General features: G+C 33.4%; 1 protein-coding gene across 41 annotated transcripts in view; it reads left to right on the top strand.

The window, feature by feature from the left end:
- Positions 1-20,776, top strand: part of ERG (ETS transcription factor ERG) — a 115,907-nt gene that overhangs the window by 59,414 nt on the left and 35,717 nt on the right. For 25 of the 41 annotated variants that reach the window (XM_034403078.3, XM_087895132.1, XM_087895127.1 and 22 more), the window contains one exon: positions 10,526-10,674. The exons of 14 other annotated variants lie outside the window; for them this stretch is intronic. In XM_034403078.3, the coding sequence (XP_034258969.1) occupies positions 10,576-10,674 (99 nt within the window). In that variant the 5' untranslated portion in view covers positions 10,526-10,575. Of the gene's footprint in view, positions 1-10,525; positions 10,675-12,724; positions 12,876-20,776 lie in introns of those variants that run through there. 2 more of the 41 variants (XM_034403002.3, XM_087895139.1) reach the window with 2 other exon arrangements.

Raw genomic sequence — 20,776 nt, 5'->3', positions numbered from 1 at the left:
CGCAACTTGGGCGTCCTCCTGGACGCACGGCTGTCTTTAGAAGATCATTTGACGGCCGTGGCCAGGGGGGCTTTTTATCAGGTTCGCCTGATACGCCAGCTGCGCCCCTTTCTAGATCGGGACTCTCTACGCACAGTCACTCAGGCACTAGTCATTTCCCGCCTGGACTACTGCAACGCTCTCTACATGGGGCTCCCCCTGGGGTGCACCCGGAGGCTCCAGCTGGTCCAGAACGCGGCCGCGCGGGGGATTATGGGGGTGACGAGGCGCTCCCATGTGACACCTCTCCTGCGCGAGCTGCACTGGCTCCCAGTGGTCTTCCGGGTGCGCTTCAAGGTGTTGGTGACCACCTTTAAACCGCTCCATGGCTTAGGGCCGGGGTATTTACGAGACCACCTTCTGCCACAAATAGCCTCCCACCGGCCAGTACGCTCGCACAGAGTGGGCCTCCTCAGGGTGCCGTCCGCCAGACAATGTCGGCTGGCGACCCCCAGGGGGAGAGCCTTCTCTGTGACGGCGCCCACCCTCTGGAACAACCTTCCCCCAGAGTTACGTATAATAACAGACCTCCGGATTTTTCGTCGGGCCCTGAAAACCTATTTATTTCAACAAGCTGGGCTGGCCTGAGTTAAATTTTAAATTGATTTTAAATTGGGTTATCTTAATTTCGGCCAAAATATTTAATTATTTTAATACTGTTCTTAAATTTTGTACGCTTTGTTTTTATCTTGGCTGTGCACCGCCCTGAGTCCTATTGGAGAAGGGCGGTATAGAAATTTAATTAATAAATAAATAATAAATAAATAAACAAATGAAAAGTAAGATTCAATGAAAAAAAATCTATGTAATGATGCTTATTTGGGCAAAATGTCCCAATAAGATATTCATCTGATTGATTTGATTCCTGAAGCTACACTGTCAGTGTTAACAGATATGAAAAGACAATTTTCCTTTTTAAATATGTAACATTGAAATTATTTTGCCAAAATGCATGATATTAATACATTGCTAATCCTACCTACAATTCTATCTGATGTAATGGATGCTGTAATCTTGGAAGAAAGTATAGAAACATGTTGCCAAAATGTAGTCTCTAGAACTTGAAATGCTTTATCCACTGAGAAAGCTGACTTGCAAGTAAATTTATCTCTATCAATTACTGGTAAATGTCTAAATAGCCATTTGTTTATCTCAAGTTAATCAACATACCTTGGATTTAAGGAGTTAAGTTTTGTATCAGACAGGCCTAGAATAAAGGGAACCATGCCTAAAATAAATTTAGCTAAAAGAATCTATTTTCAAATTGTCAAAATAGGATTGGAATCTAGTCTTCTGTGCTTATTCCCAAATGTTGCAGTGGACATTTCTATCAACAATATTACTTTTATAATAAATCTTTAGTACTAATGCAAAATACTCTTGTCAGATCCAGAGATCAATATTACTATTACTACTATTATTATTTTTTATTTTTATTATCATTAGAGCTGCTGTGTTCAAAGCCTGACAATTTTCTCAAATTATGTGAATCTGCTATTCTAAATACTGCTGGAAGACATTCAAGTTTGTGTTGCATCTGGATGTTTTCCAACACAATGTTCTGGCTGATAAGGACTGCTTGGCTTTTATAAAGCAGCCATTTCTTTTTGCTAGGCCAAGGTTTAGTCTTTGGGCCACATTCCACATAATCTTGAGTGATTCCAGCAGCCACTGATTTGAACAAGATCAGTAGAAAGTGCATTTCTCCAGCACAGCAGTCTGTTAGCTGAAAAGAAGTCCATCATAGCCCTTGTTGTATCTCTTAAATTTCATGAACCACAAAACCTGGTGGTTGATTAAAATCATTTAACAAATTATAATGCAATTATGTGGGCTTAAGGCAAATGCTGCATTCCATTTTTACGCTCCTGGAGCAGTTCGGGAGAAGGGCAAACTTTGTTTTGGCTAAGTGAGCTTGCATTTCTAATATTTGGGGGGAAATTGCTTAATAAAATACCAACTTTAATTTGAAAAATCACATTTACCGTTTATAGTATAATAGAGTTGCTGCCTTGATAATTCATAGTAGAAAATGCAAAGATTTCAAAATTAAAACAATTAGTTTTAATCAAGGGCTGTGCTGTTACTTTTCATGAGTAACTTAGGATTTTTCTGCATAGCCATGCTAATATGCTTTTCTCCTGATTGTGAATTAGGAAGAGAAAAAGGTCTATCAGTTTAAATTGTTATGACCCATAATCTTCTTTTACCATTCCCTAGTCTGTGGCTTGGCAATGTAATAAGGGGTAGTTTCAGGGCACCAGTTGATAGTTCCTAGCTGCTCTTTCCCTTCACATCTAACATAAACTACTAGTGGGAAGACCAATCATCAATCATTCTCTTGGAAGTGTGGTAGGGCAGGGTTGATAGTTCAAAACTATTTTTCTTTGACTGCTTATGATAGCAGGAAATAAAAAAAAACACACTTTATAATATCATTTTTAATTGCTGCCATCTAGAGATCATATTAATTATTGCAGGTTGCCTGGGAAATTACAGGTAGCTCTTGATAAATGACTACAACTGAGCCCAAAATTTTTGTTGCTAAATGAGACAGTTAAGTGTCCCATTTTGTGACCTTTCTTGCCACAGTTGTTAAGTGAATCACTGCAGTTAAGTTAGTAACAAGGTTGTTAAGTGAATCTGGCTTCCCCATTTACTTTGCTTGTCAGAAGGTTGCAAAAGTTGCAATTGTCCTGTCCAAGAAATAGAAGTTTGATATACCTACCTCAAGCAATACTTCCTGCCTCCGAGCCAGCCTTAGAAATCAGAAGAGCAGGTTCGAAATATAGATTGGAGAAGTCAAATCATAGTGTTATCAGCCTTATTGTGGCTTTGGATCATTCTTTCCTTTTCCCTTTCTGACACCAGTTTCCTGCACAAATTGGTTTTGTTGTTGTTGTTAAGCAAATAATTTCTGTCTCTCACCTCCACTCCACATTTATGTGCGTATGTACTGTAGTTGTCTGTTTTCTCACATTTTCTCTTTCCAGCAGAATGTACTACAAATCAAATAGCATGATTCCTGTTTGACAGATCTGTCAGTCTCCTGGAAGCTTGATAGCTTGATGTAAAGAGAAAAGATAATGGGTCTAGTTTTTCTCTCTCACGCCCAAAGCCAAAGTGGCTACAATGCCTGAATGAATGCCAGATGGGAAGAGGGCATTTGCTCAGCTGACTTGCCAGGCCAACTGGCGCTGAGCAAATTGCTGCCCATGCTTAGAGATTGGAGAAATCGCCTGGGAATGAAATGGAGGCAACATCATGACTGACTGTCATTTCAAAGCTTTTCTATGCACATTTAAGACATAAAGGTTATCCCTTGGGATGAATGCTACTCTATCTTATACAATAATAAAGTAGAAGTATAGCATTAAAACTAAAGTTAATAACAAATGAATGTCAAACCATATAAATACATTTAAGTTACCTGAACTTGTTTTCTGCACTTGTGATTTATCTCTACCACTTCCAAAAGAAAACAAAGAAGTGAAAGGTGTTCCATATTAACTAGAAAAGGAACATTAGAATGCTAAATAAAGATAGTTGGCAACCTATAGGGGTTTGTATTGTTGTGCTGACCATAAACAATATCATTATTGTAAAATTAATCTGGGCTGCAATAGGTTAATCATCCAATACTAGTGATGTACACCTATTATTGACAGTGAAAAGTGAGATTTGTCTGAAATTTGCAGTGTTTCCCACAGATGATATTCTCATTGAATATATTCAATCTCTTAATTGCAAAATTGCACTCACTTTAAAAATCCATAGATTTTAAAGGAGCATAGTTCAAATGCATTCCACTTATGTATAAAATCTATCGTGTTTCATCTCTTCATTTTTGGAAGTTGAAGCATTGTGGCAGTATGTGTCTGTTTCTGTCTGCGTATCTGTGGCTGTTCCTGAATGCAAGAATTTAACCTGAGTAAAAACTAGTGAAGCAGGTTTATAAATATAACAGAAAAGAGATTTATTTACAGGAAATACATTATTCCAGATCAAATCTATAATTCTGATTGGTGGGCTTTACATTCTAATTTTACACTTTATAAAAAATGCTAACATAGAAAACCATTGGGTAGCACATCAAAAACAAGTGGAGAAAGATGAGCCAAGCATATTTACAAATCTTATTTTGAACAAATAGGGAGAAGTTTTACATGAGTAAGATGTTTTTGAGCAAGCAGGACAATATGGAAATAAATTGAATTTAGAGCTATATGAAGTAGTACCAGTCTCATTGAATGGAATTTATTTAAGGTTCACATATATATAACAAAAACAGAAACAAGGCTCCAGACACAGAACTTTAGATCAGTACATATGGATATTAGGGTTGTTGTTCTATTATTGATGAAACACTTTGTTTCATTCTGATTATTAAATATTGATGTGTTAATATTGAGTGCCCTCTGCCAAATGCAAAGTTCATTTTATAAACTCAACAATATAAAATGAACTTTGTGCCAAAATAAATAATTGTTCTCTATCAAGATAATAAATACTGTAAAGATTAAGATAAATTTGGGGATTACTATTATAAATTATTTCTACATTATTGTATCCAATATATGTATACACAGAGACACATGAGAGGGAGGGAGGAGGGAGGGAGGGAGACAGTCATAATGAAGGCTATGGGTCATATTTTATTAGTCCAATCTATTTAGTAAATAGTTGTTAAGGGGTGAGAAACGAGTGACTGTCCCAAAGTCGGACAGTCATTACATCACACTGGCTCTCATAGATAGGTAAATAAGTAGATAATAGAGAGCCCTAATAGGCACTTTTGTTGGAAAAAAATAAATTTGTATCATATGATATAGATGCATAACATATGGTAAGAAAGGAAAAAGTCTTGGTGGCCAAAGGGTGACAGCTTTGAATGATTAAAACAATCTGGATAAGTCCTAGTTTTCCTGGTTCACTAAGATTCAAATTAATACATTTCACATCTGTTTCATGTTTTCAGACCCTAAGAATGTATACCAATCCAGTATTAGACGTCTGTCTGCTCTTATAAGGAATTTAATTTGTGCCTCAATAAATAACTTCAGATTGATTGGATGAAATCTCAACCCTTGCAAGTAAAATTTATTTAATACGTTAGTGAACACTCAAATACAAAAAACAGAAAAGACACTTTTTAAAAAACTGAATATTAATTCTTACCTGGAAAGAGAAATATCACTTCTCTTTTATCCCATATTTCTGTAAAGTTTGAGCCTGAGAAATTTTAGCAGTAGTGAGAATAGCATGTGAAGTATTTCATTGCATTCTTGTTGACAAAAACCTTAACACATTTTAAATAATGGGCAATAGATTACTATTAATTACAATAGATTACTTTCGGCCTTTTAACTAGAGGATAATTTTGTTATTGACTTTAGTTGCACTTATTGATTGTGCAATATCCATTGGTGATTATATTTATTCAAGAATTGTTTTCTACATTTTCAGTTGTTAAGGCAGGCTTCTTCCCTGTGCCCAACTCTTCAGAATCATTTAAAAAAAAAATTCAGTATCTGATGCTGAATATACTTTCAGATTATATTTAGGGATAAAAATGGAGTCAATTGCTGTTATAAACTAAAGAAAATTTATATTTGATGCCTAATAAAATAGGTTAATTTTCTCAATAAATCTTTTCTTTAGAAGAATGGTGAGCACCATCTAGTGACTAAAATAATGTTCACATTTAATCTTCAGGGTGAAAATTATTCCACAAGATCCTTTATCTACTATGTGGTGACTAGATTTGCTGTTAAAGCTTACTTATAAGTAAGCATAAATATAACTGTCAAACTTATTTAAATTAAGCACCATTTTTTTTCAGATTTTGAAGATGCCTTCTAACATACTTATCTGTCAATTCTGTAAGAACTTGACAATTTAAAACCTAACTAGCAGACCTTTTCCTCCAAAGATTTGTTATATATGTTAATTATAATAATTTGTCTCCATTTAGATTGAATCTTCTGACATGTCTTGGGCTGTCTGTTCTTAACCCTTATATCAAGAACTTCTTTTTTCACTTCAACTCTAGGAAAATAAAAGTGAAAGGTAAAGCAATCAATGCATACTTTAAAGCAGGGGTTTCCAACCTTGGCAATTTTAAGACTTGTGGACTTCAACTCCAAGAGTTCCTTAGCCAGCTTCTCTGAGAAAGGAGCAACAGCAAACAAAGCAAATGAAAAACAATAGTCAGCCTAGCCAAAAAAAAAAAATAGTTAATTAACATCTTTTTTAGTAATACTTTGAGTTTTAGTACATATTCAGGTTTATTGCAGAAGAGGATAGTTTTAGAGAGATATCGGCATCCCTTTTATAAGGTTGTTATGCAGGTGCTGCTTGATGCTGATGCTATTGTTCTTCCTTATCAATTTTATAATTTTATGTAAAGGTTGGAGGAGCAAAAGCTATTAGGAAGTTGTTTTATCCATTCAAGCAAAATATTCCCATCTTTGGGATTTAGCAAATAAATCATAACATTATCTATTGTTAAATAATTTGTTCAAGATACAAGAAAATGTGTTGCATGATATATAACTCTACTCTGCTGCTAATATGAGCATTTGTAGCCAAAGAATTATATATAATTTCTTCTTTCTTGTTAGATAATCATTTCTGTATAGATTTCCAGCTGTATTAGATTAATATGTTTTAATTAAGTATGAATGGCTGATATCATAGAATACTACTTAATATGAACATCAGGAAACAATATTTTGATTTAATGAGATCTTTATTTCCAGTACGAATAGTTTACATCTTTTATTGATCCACTTTGAGGTATTGAATATACTATATATAGAGCTGGTCAGCTCTTTGTTCTACAATTTTACTTATGAAAGTATTATCCAGAGGCTTCTTAGTGATTAATATATTGATGCTTTATTTGAGGAATATATTGCAAAACATAAGGCTTACCACTAGAAGATTCTTTCACATGCCTTTCCAAAGGGACATATTATCACTAGCCATGTGATGATGTACCTGTGTGATCTTTGCCTTGCAGTATATCATTTTTTTTCTACTCTGAAAACTGATTTTCATATGGGGACAGCTTTATTTTTGTTTCTGCTGTTGTGCTTGCATATGGGAAAACACAGAAGTAAGGCAAAAAAAGATATAATAGGGATTGTATTAAAATATTCAACCATATTTTGCTGCAATGCATACCTTCCTTCCTTCCTTCCTTCCTTCCTTCCTTCCTTCCTTCCTTCCTTCCTTCCTTCCTTCCTTCCTTTTTCGTTTGGAATCTCAGATAAGAAACTGGATGTAATTTGGAAGGAAATCAAATGCAAATGAATATGGGAGCAACAGTTTAGCAAAATGAGTATATTTGAGGTCAGGAAAATGATGGTTCAGATGTTGATTACCGAAGTGTGGCAAACCTTTTTTCAAAGCTGATGACTAACTAAATAAGTACACTAAATAAATATAAAAATGAAACTCTGTAAAATTTAAACACATGTCTTGTTGAGATAAAGTTAATATTTTACAATTTAAAAAATAAATCAAAAGATAGAGAAAGAGAAAGAAGGAAGGAAGGAAGGAAGGAAGGAAAGAGAAAGAGAAAGAGAAAGAGAAAGAGAAAAAAAAGAAAAGAAAAAAAAGTTCTTCAGGAAACGTATGCCATTTGTCGTAACAATTAGTCTTTATTTGCTTAAAGGTAGTTCTAAACAGAATGCTATAGGTAAAAATCACATTTAAGCATTTTACTTTTAAAATAGTTTTTAACCTTATTCTTGTAATGTATAATATAAATTTAATGTATAAATTTTATTACTATTTCTACTTTAAAAAAATACACATTTACAAAATTTATTAGAAAGGGGGGGACCCCAAAGAAAATTATAATTGGTCCAGTAGCAAGATCAGTGACAGAAAACTAAAAGTAATTGAATCAACTGTCTAATATAGCTGATGTTGTAACTGTTATGAGAGCTAAATAATTAAATAAGCCAGTCTAATGGTTAAAGCATAAAGCTATAAACCAAGAGGTTGAGTTCTAATCTTGCCTTAGGTAAAGTAATAAATGTAGGATAAAATTGTTATTAGGTTTATGATAAATAAAAATATTAGTGTTTAATACTCCTTTATGTAACTGGATATTTGATTTTCTTATTGATAGGCCCCAGTTTATGCGAGTTGGAAGAAAAGTTTCCAATTCCATCTCCTTGAATACAGGTTCCCCACAGGTCTATGTCTTGAGTCCACTATTGTTTACCTTGATGACCCACAACTGCTGTGCCAAATCTGCTACAAATCATATTGTGAAGTATGCGGATGACATGACAGTTTGGGTCTTATCTGGGATGACAGTGAAGATGCTTATAGGGAAGATGTGAAGGTTCTGGAGGACTGGTGCAATAAAAGTAACCTGGTTCTAAATGTTAATAAAACAAAGGAGATCATTGTAGATTTTAGAAAGAGCCAACATGGTCATACTCCACTCAGTATTAAGGATGCAGCTGTAGAGTTGGTCAACAGTATTAAGTATCTGGGGTGCAGATAATTAATAATCTGAACTGGTCTCTCCATACGTCATCCTTAGTGAAGCGTGCAAACCAGGTCTGCATTTCCTGCATCAGATGAGGAGAGCACAACTTTCTCCTTCTGTCCGGGCCAGTTTTTACAGAGGCATGATTGTGTGTGTTTTAACAAACTGCATCACTGTTTGGTTTGGTGGCAGCAGTGCCTCAGATAGAAAGTCCATACAGAGAGTGGTAAGGACAGCTGAGAAGATTATAGGAAGATTGCTTCCTGTTATTCAGGATACTGCTTATAAGCGCTATGTGCTTAGAGCCCAAAGCATGGTTAGAGACCCCACACACCCACCTCACGGTCTGTTTCTGTTGTTCCCCTGTGGGAGGAGGTTTCGAAGTATTTCTAGCAGGACTACCAGATTCAAAGCTAACAGCTTTGTTCCCTAGGCCATCCATCCTGTAAACTCCCAAGATTCGTTTTTCTCACCATGTACATTTATACATACAAACTAGACTGTGTTTTTTCTCTGTGTCATATAATATATGTGGGTATATGCATAATCTTTATTTATTTATATTTTTGTCATCTTAATGTAGTGTATATTGGAGGTAGTGACCCTTTGAGAGCTGTATGCAATGAAATTTCATTTTTATGTAATGCCAATTAGTGTACATTTAAAGTGACAATAAAGTTATTCTAAGTCTAAGTCTAAGTCATTAAATAAATTAGAATTTAATATTTTATAATTAGTTGCTGTCCATTTAGTTTCAGATCAGTTTATCTGAATTATAGCTGATGCCAAATTATTTTTATTATCAACCAAACACAGTAGACTGAAGTCCATGAAAAGGTAGACAAAGGTAGGTGAATTAGTTTATAAAGCAACCATATTGCTAAATGTTGAACAACAATAGAATTTGGCAACTTTTCTGGATATTACAGATAACCTGTTGCTAAGGGAATATTTCTTCCTCTGAGTTACCAGGGCTATTGATTAAGACATACACTTAGTAGTAGAAAGAGGAATGAAGGAATGTGTGTAATTTTGCCCTAACAAAGAAACCTTAAATCTCCTGACACTATCAGTAGTACTTGCAGGTAGATCTCTATAAGCCATAGCAATAAGGTAGAATTCTCTTAGAGAATTCAGACTCAAGCTCTTTAGGGCTTTGAAAGTAATTACTAATATTCGATGGTTTATCTTGAAAATCAACAGTTAGCAATTCCTAGATATATAATTTCGGTCTTAAGAACACAGACACAGATTGTATTAAAATATTTTATTCTCTTTTATGAATCCATCTGGTAATTAAGTTGTGTATTATGTTGCGCTCAACTACTATATGCTTCTAAGCTCTTTTCCCAGGGTATATATGAGACCCCATTTCACAATCCTTTCTTAAAACTAATTTAGGTTTTATTGTCATGTTTCCAGTAGTATACTTGGAAAGACTAACAAGTCTGAGGTGGCTTTCAGAATAACAGAGTTGGAAGGGACCTTGGAGGTCTTCTAGTCCAACCCCCTGGTTGATGTTATTTTAGACAAATGGTTAATTTAGTAGATGATGTTGAGGGATTGCCCTTGTACAAGTTTCTGCAACGTTCCATCTTGTTCCCCAATTCATAATTTTAATATTTAGAGAGCAACAAGATCTCAGATAATGCTACTCTTCTCCTATTCTTACCCTCTAACCCAGGAGTGTGAATGTACAGAAGTTATTTAAAATACAAGAGCAAATAAGAAATCCTGCTGATCCTAGATGTGTTCAGCATGTTAAGGATGGTGTTGTGAATGAACTTGATAGTTTAGGAATAATCTGCAACCATCCTTGCTTACAAATATGCAGATAGTAATGAAACATTAGCAGTGTCATCTTTTTGGACCTTAAGAGAGTCTGAGCCCTTAATTTATTCAAAATATGGAAGCCAATGTTGCTTGAATGGGATATATAATATGAAAGACCTGTGATTATCTATTTGTTTTCAGCTCAATGCAAAGTCCTGGAAGTCCTAAAGAGTTTGAGACAAGAGTCCTTCATGAATCAAATTCTCCCCTATGGGAACTTTGCTCACCTTATGATCCCTTCTTACAGTCCCATATCTGCCAGATATTCATCTGGAAGGAACAAGAGAAAGGTAATTTTATAGTTATGCTCAGTTTATGAAATAATATTTTGTAAATATTATTATTTCACTTCTTATCAGGCACTTCTCTTTCATTTTTCCGTTAAGGTTTTGTTGTTGATAAATGTCTATTTTTTTCCTTTAGTGTAAAAAAAACCTTTGGTTTTTAAAAATTCATGATATTTTGTTGCAAGCCACCTTATTTCTACAGTGCAGGAAAAAAATGAACATTCTATTATACAAATGTAAAATAGATAAATCTTTGTTTCCATCTGTTAAGTCACATACTCTGTTTTTTATATTTCACAAGGTTGTTTAATGTTTATAGATTTAGAATAGAATATTTTATTTGGTCAGGTGTGATTAGACACACAAGAAATTTAAGATAGTATATTGCACAGTATCAGTGAATTCTGGCCAATCTTGACTTTGTTGCATCTCCAATCATTCCTAGCATAACAGATATTTCTAAGAAATATAATCATGTCATGACTAAAATTGGTAATCTTAGCTTCAGGTCATATTTCTGGTTTAATGAAGTCTAAATATCCTGGTTCACTATACTGGGTATAAGAGTAGGGTATAAGGGTATTTCACAGCCAGTAGCTGTTGGGCAGTATTGGGCATCAGGGTTTAGTGACCATGCTCTACACAATACATTTCCACATATTTTATAGGCAACTTAGCAGGGACTAACCAGGCTCCTGTCTTTATAGTCAAGTGTCCTGACTTCTGATTGGTCTTTAGCCAGGTGATTTCCAATTGGTTCTTTGTTTCTGCCCAATTGTGGTTGGTTGTTTTGGCTGTATTTGTTTCTGATGGATACATTGTTCATGCTGGCCTTTGCTCATTTTTGAAGTGCTCATCTCTGATTGGTTCATTGCTGGTGCTGGATTCTGGTTGGTTAGTCTGAGCACCTGAATATCGATAACGGCCTTGTCCAGGCAAATTTATGATTATCCCATTTTGGGGAGCTGATTCTTGGTTGGTTCTGCTTTTGGGCAGAATCTTGATGTGGCACAGGCAAATAACCAAGCTTTGTTAACCTTCAGACATTTTTCTATTGTGCTACACCATAATGATCATAAAATTCAGTTCAAGGACACACAGATGCTGTCAACAAATATCAAACTATTTTGTACGCCTGCACTGAGAGGCTATTGAGATCCATAAACATCCCAATAGTTTCAACAAGAAAGAAGTCTAAAAACCACACCAAGATCCTACCCAAAAGCAGGATCGACCAGGATTGGTTGTACTGTTATACAACGGAGCTATAAGAATTTTGGTTGATTACCAAACACCGACATCATCACAGCACCTGACCAATCTCATCAGTTCTAGAAGGTGGGAAGTCATAGTGAGGCGGCTCCAGCAAATCTCAGGATATAAATTAGATTGGGAAATTGAAATATACCCCAGAAGAAAACATGAGCAAATGACTTCCATGTTTCTACCAAGAATGTTATGTGAACATATCCATGAAATCACCAGCAACTGAGCTGACTTGAAAAAGATTTCACCTGTATTATACACAAACCTTTGAAAGTCAGTGTAGTTTCTTTTTCTGCCTTCATAGAGCAAGTGATGGGAAAAGCCTTTCTCTTCTGGAGCTTCTGGAAAGTTGCTGCCAATTAAAATCAGCAGGTTGGTGTTTAATGGGACAAGATCCTGGCATAGAAGGCAGTTGGTTTCATTCAAGCTTAATTGTTGCAAGTTAGTTCAGAGATATTACTGCATCTACTGACATTTGTGGTTGACAGCAGCTTGTCCAATCTAAATTTGGCCCCAAATATTTAATCCTTTTAGGAGACCTATATCAAATTTGGCCCAGTTCATGTGACATCTGCATCCTGCTTCAGTATGTTAGACCGTATTTACTGCACATCATATCGCACCTGCCAACACTGTCATAGCCAATTGACATTTTTTTTAAAAAAACCTTGTAGCTGCATATCGTCAAGAAAAACAACATTGTTTTAGGACCTCTTATCTCTTAGCTCCCAAATATCCTGTTTCTTCAAACTGCAGTAGCCAGGACCAATAGAAACCTCTTCCTGCCACTGCCTGACTTCATTTCCCAGAGTTAGCACAATCTCATCCGTTCTAAATAACTTCATCAAAACTTCTTTCTGGTCAGAGTGAAGCAATAATTATTATTGACAATTATTAGCGATCAATAAGCTAGATACATTATGGCGAGCACTATTAAGGTAAGAAAGGGAATGCCTTGTGGTTAGCCTTTTTTATATTGTGCTTTTCCTCCCAAAATTTGCTTTTTAAACAGCAGTAAGGTAGAATTGGGCAACACCCCCACAGCCACAATAGAGGACAAGAAGATTTCCTTTGTACTGCTTAGTAAATTTCCTTTTTCCTACTCCCTGTCCACAAGGCTTAAAAACTTGAAACTGAGAAAAAGTTGGGTGTTTTTTTTAAATTCACTGTTCAGTGCTGTGGATTATACTTGCAAAGCCTTTGGAGGGAAGACCTGAATTTACTGGTTGCAATAATTTTTGAACAAATTTGGATATTTATCTGAATTAGGCTCTGGAAAAAGTAATTATTGAGAATTAAATAACACATTTTGGAATTCTTCTCAGCATTTGATTTGATGCTGAAATTTTCTTCTTTTAATTTGGATATTATTTTGAAATAATATTTTATTCATCTTATTTTGTACTATGAGAATTAGTAAGGTTGTTCTTTTAAGATATGCTTCATTAAAAAAAAAACATGGGGGAGTATTTAATAAAATCTGTGACAAGTTTGTGACTCCAGTTTCTTAGCGTTATTTTTAGCTTTTTAAAAAAACTGCTTAGCATGATAATGTTCCTAAAGCTGGATTATAATGTTTTTGAGATAAATAATATATTATTTGTGTCTGTGTAGAATTCACTTATAGTTACAGCTCATAGCTGTAAATTTGATACAGAAATTTGAAATTTGATACGGATTTTTAAATTGATAAGTTTTAAATTACGGGCCAAATTTATTTAATTATTTTAAATCTATTTTTAACTTTATGTATAAATGTTTTTTATCTTGGCTGTTCACCGCCCTGAGTCCGAAAGGAGAAGGGCGGTATAGAAGTTTGAATAAATAAATAAATAATAAATAATAGCTAATAATCACAGCTATGGCAGTAAGTGTTAATTATAAACTGAATGTAATTTTGATTTACTATTAAGAAACAGGATGTATGTTAATGAAAAGCTCTTCAGGGTACAATATTTTATTAATAGCCATATTTTTATCTTTTCCCTAAACTAGAATTTTATATTTTAAAAACAAAATTAGTACATTGATAGCAGAATCCTATGCATATATATTAAGGCAATGTCTAACTAGATTTATTGCATATTATTCAGGTTTAAGTGATTTTAGAATTATATTCCATGTAATTTTCTTTAATAATAATAGTGACCATGGCTTCCTTTCATTTGATAAAGTTACTTAGTATATTTCATTAATTAATATTCTCAAGTATTATTGACTTGCTGAGATTACTGCAGTATTGCTTTGTTTAAAAATCTTTTTATTTTATAAGCATGGACTCTCTGATAGTAGAATATTGAATGAGTGAAATATTGTTTAGTAAAAGTAGGAGAGTAAGATAGATGGGCTTTATTCTGAAGGTAAAAGGGTTGAACATCTTTCCAATTAAGTTTAAAATGAATATTTTAAGACAGTAATATCAGAATAAAAGGAAAACCTAGCAAAAAATTTGGCTTTTTTATTTATTTAATCTTATCCACACTGAGTAAATATGAAAATCAGAATGATAAACCTGACTATTCAGAGCATTTTAAAAAAGAAATACCTATTAAAGCTAATAAAATTTATGACATCTTTATGCATTTTAATGATGTTATTAGAGCCATACTTTGTAATATAGCAGAAGGTTTACAATTATTCTAAAAATGTTATCAGAATTTTATCAGTCAACTTTGCTACCAATGTATAATTTTATGTACTTTGAGAATATAGGAATAGTGATTGACCTATGACAGAGGGAGTTAAATACTGTTATTTTAATTAAAATAAACCTGCACTGTGAGGTGTTCAAAAGATCTTGTTTTTATTTTATCTTATTTGAGGCTATTGCTTTTCAAGAAAGTATTCTGATTACCATTCTAAGGAAATGTGAAAATCCTGGCCGATTTGCATCAAAAGTGTAGTTTAAATATGTCAAAAAATGTAAATTTGGCTGCATGGCATTGCAGTAATTCTTTATTTATTCTAACAATGCACTCTTACTTAAATTTGTTACAGTAAACATGAATCTAACTAGGACGCATAATCATACTGCCATATGACCATACTGCCATATAACCAAAAATCTTTCTCCAACATAAATAGCTCTAATTTCTAATAAAAAATAGAACAATAAATAGATGAATAATATGCAATTATAATAAAACACAGCAGTAGAAAAAGATAGGTTCTTACATTTTCACCTATTTTTCTCTTCCAATGGGCATAAAATTAATCTTATTACCAGTTTGTAATAAGATTGCGGGTATTTTTTTCAACTCCTGTTATTCAAAATTTGGGAGATATAAAAAGGAAATTTTATTCCACACCAGGTCCTGTTATCTTGCTTCTGTGGCCATTGATTACAATGTAATCGTAATTGATTACATCAATTACAAGGTTATAATAATATGGTTTTTTTTGTTAGCACTGGTTACCCTGAAACTGTGTACTGATTACATTTGTGGATAGCTAAACCACCTAATCTGTATCAGGACATATACACTCTTTTTTTCAATTGTTAGTTTCCTTTTTTGTGGTTGAAATGCTGTGCTATCTGAGATTAAATGTCTGCTTATTTAGAATGGGAATATTTGAGGTTCCATAGTCAGAGTTAAAAACGTGTATTTCTGCATAATACTCAAGCAATATATTAACTACAATGGTTTTTAAATATTTATTATAATCACTTCCTGAAAATATTGGCATACTTGTAAGAAAAGAATCTGTGCAATATATTTTAATGCCTAGGTTGAAAAAAATTCAGGTATAATTACAAAATAAGACAGAGTGCAATTTTTGTTTATGTTTCTTATTTTTGCCAGCATTAATATAGACCAGTTAAGTGAAACAACGTGTTGTTACTACTTTTTGTTAGTCAGTAAGATAGTTTGCCTATAAAACACAAGAGTAAATATTAGTATAAACAGATATGATCAGGACACCAGTTCAGGTAAATCTTAAATGACTCAAGGGTGCACATCATGATAAAATGCTTTTTTATCTATTCAAATCTTCAGTATACAATGCTATTGCAAAGTTATGTACATCTAAACAGACCTAGCTGCTCTATCTTCAGAGCTAAAATGAAGGGTGAAATAACGCAGTGGAACCCCAGGATCTCTAAGAGAAGGGCTTGAAAAGATATTTAATACAGAGACTGCTAAAAAAATATGGAAGCCTCTCTGTGTCTATGTAAAATAATTAAGGTTTGATGCTGCTGTAGATATCAAATTAAAGCTGTAGATGTCAAACATGAAGGAATCATAAATATAACACATTTGGCTGTGCTATTAAATATCCTATAGAAATATACAAGAGCCTAGTCATTTACAGACTTATATTATCATATCTTTTTTAGTCTCTAACCTGGGTCCATAAATGGAATGAAAAAGAAACATTTTACCCACTATTAAATGAATTTTATAACACACTTCTTACTAACTGCAATGATAAGGAATGTGAAATACTCTGACCAAGGATGTTTGAATCATTTGGATGCTTGTATCTTTTCTTGGAAGTGAGGGCTTGAGGGAGAAATGCAGAAAATCTATTCTGCTTTTGTCATGCTCATGTCATACAGTCTGTTTAACTATAAGAGTTGTTTTATCAATGAATCACTATTGTAGTTGATGTTTCTGGTTGGCATTTTTATACAGCTTCCTGAAAACAGAATAAATTAATGTTCTAAAGAAATGTTATTCCTCTTCCTTCCCAATTATTTTATTCCCTTGATTATTCATGCAAAATATTTTTAATCCAGTGGTTTTCATTTATTTCCTTTATATGGACCATTGTATAATCATCAGAAGATTTTTAGGATTATTAGATAAATCTAGAGTTGGCAATGTTGACACCCACCAGAATAACAATAATATTATCTCTTTTAGATTGCATTAGCAGTTCTCTGAATGAAATAAACATGAATTTAATTTAAAATTTTAATTAGCCAAAATATTTCAATAATGTCAAATATCCTGAGATTTCAGGCAGTAATGCTCACTTCTGGCAACTTTGATAGTCTAAAATATTAAGCATCAATATATAGATAGATATAAGATGATAGAGACATAGAGACATAGAAATAGAGATATAGGCACCCACAGCAGAGGGCAGCACTTAGCCAACTGACTATTTTTGTACAGCCTTAGCACGGTTTTGAATCTGGTTTTACTTGGCTGAGAGACTATTGGAAATTGCAGGATTGTAGGTTAGATTGGTAGGTTGAAGAAGCACCCAGGATGAAGAAACTGGAAAGCATTTCTGTACTATTGTCAGGAAAACAAGATAGGTCAACCTGAGGTAACCTTGGTCTTATTTGAAGGAACTTCTGATGCCACGAGTGGTCTATAGTCCACAGGTTGAAAGCCATTGCCTTATACTGTAATTCAAAATTACTGATCTATAGTTCTTATAGATGTTAAGCTGAGTGATGTAGATTAATTGCATTGTGATGGATAATTTGGGGATTTCTACTATACGAATAATCTTATTTGTATAGTAGAAATCTAACATATGTTAGATTTCTTTATATCTAGTTTTTAGATTGGTATGTGCAGCATGACACTATTATTTATGTGCTTTAGCTTTGGAGTTGAAGAACACAAGAACAAAAGCACTACCTTATTACTTGAAGCCTGCTTAAAAAGAATTGATTTGTAACAATGATTAAATCTATAGTGGTCCTTTTAATACTCTTCTCCATCCTTTAACACTCCTTTATATTCTGTTCTATTACCACGTAAGGGATATGTACAATTTTTCAAACAGGGCCTTTAGCTATAACAGTGGTTCCTAAACGGTGGGTAATTAGCCTCAAGGGGGTAATTTGGGCATATCCCCAAGATAATGAAGCTATTTGTAATTTTGAATTAAGGATCCAGTTTGGGATGCTGCCGCCAAGATGCTTGACTAAAACCACACGGTTTAGATTCTTTGTGGGGATAATGACATTCAAGAACAGGAAAGGGGATAATTGGGTTAAAAAGATTTTAAAAACACTAAGTTAAACTTTATTTTTACTTGGCAAGCCCATAAAATGTATATAATGCATCAATTCTGCATGCTGTTTCTATTCTTCTCTTATTTCTTAATTCATACTAGATGTAACATGTTTATATTACATATTGAGAATAAATCCATCCAAAGGAAGACTTCTTTTTTCTTTCAATAGTTGGGATAATTATGCAGATCCCTACACTTTTATAGGATAATATAGAAATTGATTTCTCTGGTCACAACTCTTTTTCCCTCTTAAGCTATTATATTAATATGTTTGTCAGAGAAATCAAATCAATGGTTAACAATTCATATTATCATGAATACTCTATTTTAGTCTAGTTGCTGCCAACTGCATCCATTTTCATGAAGCTCAATGAGGTGTTTAATGATAAATATAAACAGCACTTAAATAACTGTATTCATATCTGTTATTAGAAAAATAGAATATTCTCAAACATCTGTTAAAGTTTTTAAAAGAAATGGATTTGTTTGAAGTGTTAAAAGAAATCTACAAAATAAGCCTAATTTTATGAAAAATACATCTTCAAAAACATTTATAACTGCTTTTGTGTTTTATGGTTTTAATTGTGATATTGTTCATTGCCCAGAGTCAATTGGATTGAGATGGGTGACTATAGAAATTGAGTAAATAAATAAATAAAAATATTGACTGAACTTTCAGATATAAATTTATGTGAGAATCTGAAAATTATACCCTGAAGTGGTATTTCTTAATAGACAAATTCTTAAAAATTGTGTAGAAAGGGTATATTAAAGTCCCAAATGCTTTATTCTTTTAGTATAGATTGGTTGGAAATCTGAATTTAATTAAATAAGTACTATGATTATGTTACCTAATAGTAAGATGACATAGAAACATAGCTCAATACATGAGCTCTAACAAGGAAGTAATTATAGCTATTAGCAAGTCCTGGATCTATCCACTTAAGTTGGTTTGTTACAAACTGGAATAATATAACTAACTTTTTCCTTAGGTTATGCAAATACTTTCTTTCTATATGATTGATACTTGCTATATGCCGCAGAATCCCAATCATGTATGGAGAATTTATTGTGCATAAAACTGAACATATGTAAACTATCTTCATGCATTCAGATGAATGCAACAAGACTTAGGTAAGGTCAACAGACACAATCCTGCTGATTCATGAATTCATTTCTTTATGGATGAACTTATTTAAAGAATTCTAAGGAAGTAATAGCAAGCAGTCCTGGCTTCCCTTTCTGCTCAGCTCTGGTTTCTGATTCTGCAGAAATATTTGCTCACTACATTTGTTTGTCAAATGGACAACATAATGTAGCTATTTCAGATGTAGTATGCTCCAAAAGTATGACTTATATGTAATAACAATTACAGTCTAACCTATCTGGAAAGCAGTAGGCTGGAAATGGTTGCTGCAAAGTGTCAATATAACAATTAGAATCAATCTGGCTGAAGGGAGGAAGGAAGAACAAGTCAAAATCTCTTATATTTCTAAATAATGCAGTCCCTTCAAAATTATGAATCAATGCTATTAGGGACCAATATTTTTTGGTGGACATTTGTCATTCTTGAGAGCTAAAAATATTTTGCAGAATAATGCACATATTACCTAGATAAATAGTAAATATATTGGCAAAACTCTTATGCTAATGATAACGAACCTGTAGACAGATATTTCCTGTCTCCATTTCCTTTCTGATAGCTCATCAGATCATAGCTCATCAGATCAGGGGCTGTTATTAAAGGAAATTTTTCAATGGGAACTTCCTGTCTACTCATATCTAATTCATTAGAAAGAATGCATTTCTGTTTAATAGAAATGTTCAGAAATTAGCAATTTTTAAAAAATAATAATAGTAATGTTGAGGAACTTGTCATCATAATTTTCAAAAAGGCTTCTACAGCCTCATTTCATTACACTATATGGAATTAAATGAAATATATGATTGTCGCCCTGACTTTATTCCGAATTAAGGAATTACACGGTTGTTAAAAAGAGAGTTTTTTATATGATTCTACAAAACAAGTGGAATCTTTGTTTGCTTGTATTATACAAGAAACAACTCAATTAGATGTTACCTGAACTTTAGGAAGGACAAACGATTTCCTTGTTATCATTGGAATAAAATTATTTTAAAAACTTTACTGTTGTTATTTTTTAAAAAAAGAAATAATGATACATAAAATACCATAACCATCACTATACTGGTTTAAGATAAAATCTTGTAAATTTGTTCATAATTGGCAAAATGAATAAATCATGTAATAGTTCCATGTAATAGGTTCCAGATAAATATATATTGTAGATTTCAGTATTTTCAAGGAAGCCAATCAACTTCCAACTAGTTTTAAACTGGATGTTTATATGTATGAATGTATTAATTACCCAAATATACTAATTTATTATCCAATAATTAAGTAAAGCTCAGAAATTATTCATTCCATTCCTACACCCCAGATCCACAACCTGTTCCTATTATTCAGGCTTCAGATTGTGTAGGTTTTACAAAAGTGAAGTTGTCTTTAAAATTGTTTATAACAGTTAGGCAAAACTTGTCAAATGAAGGTTAATTGCCCTTCAGTTAAAGCAGTTCTCTGCACAGATGGGTTATCAGGCCCCAACACTCATTACAAGATTAATCTTGTTTCCGACAAGACTTCCCTTTCCTCCAACTGATTTTGCTCAGGCACTGGATCTTTCATCAGCCGTTAAAATAAGGGTGGATTACCCCTGGGATATTTAATGCTTGAGTGCCACAAAACAATACAGAATGTGTGACATATCTGCAAAGAACATCTTTAAGAGACAGCACATTTTCTTAGCATTATGAAGGCCGAGATTCATAAACAACTGAA

Source organism: Pantherophis guttatus, chromosome 5 (genome assembly GCF_059756535.1).
Source record: "Pantherophis guttatus breed Tessera chromosome 5, ASM5975653v1, whole genome shotgun sequence".
Classification (NCBI taxonomy): domain Eukaryota; kingdom Metazoa; phylum Chordata; class Lepidosauria; order Squamata; family Colubridae; genus Pantherophis; species Pantherophis guttatus.
Note: the sequence above shows the minus strand (reverse complement) of the source record. Positions and strands in the feature narration are given on the sequence as shown.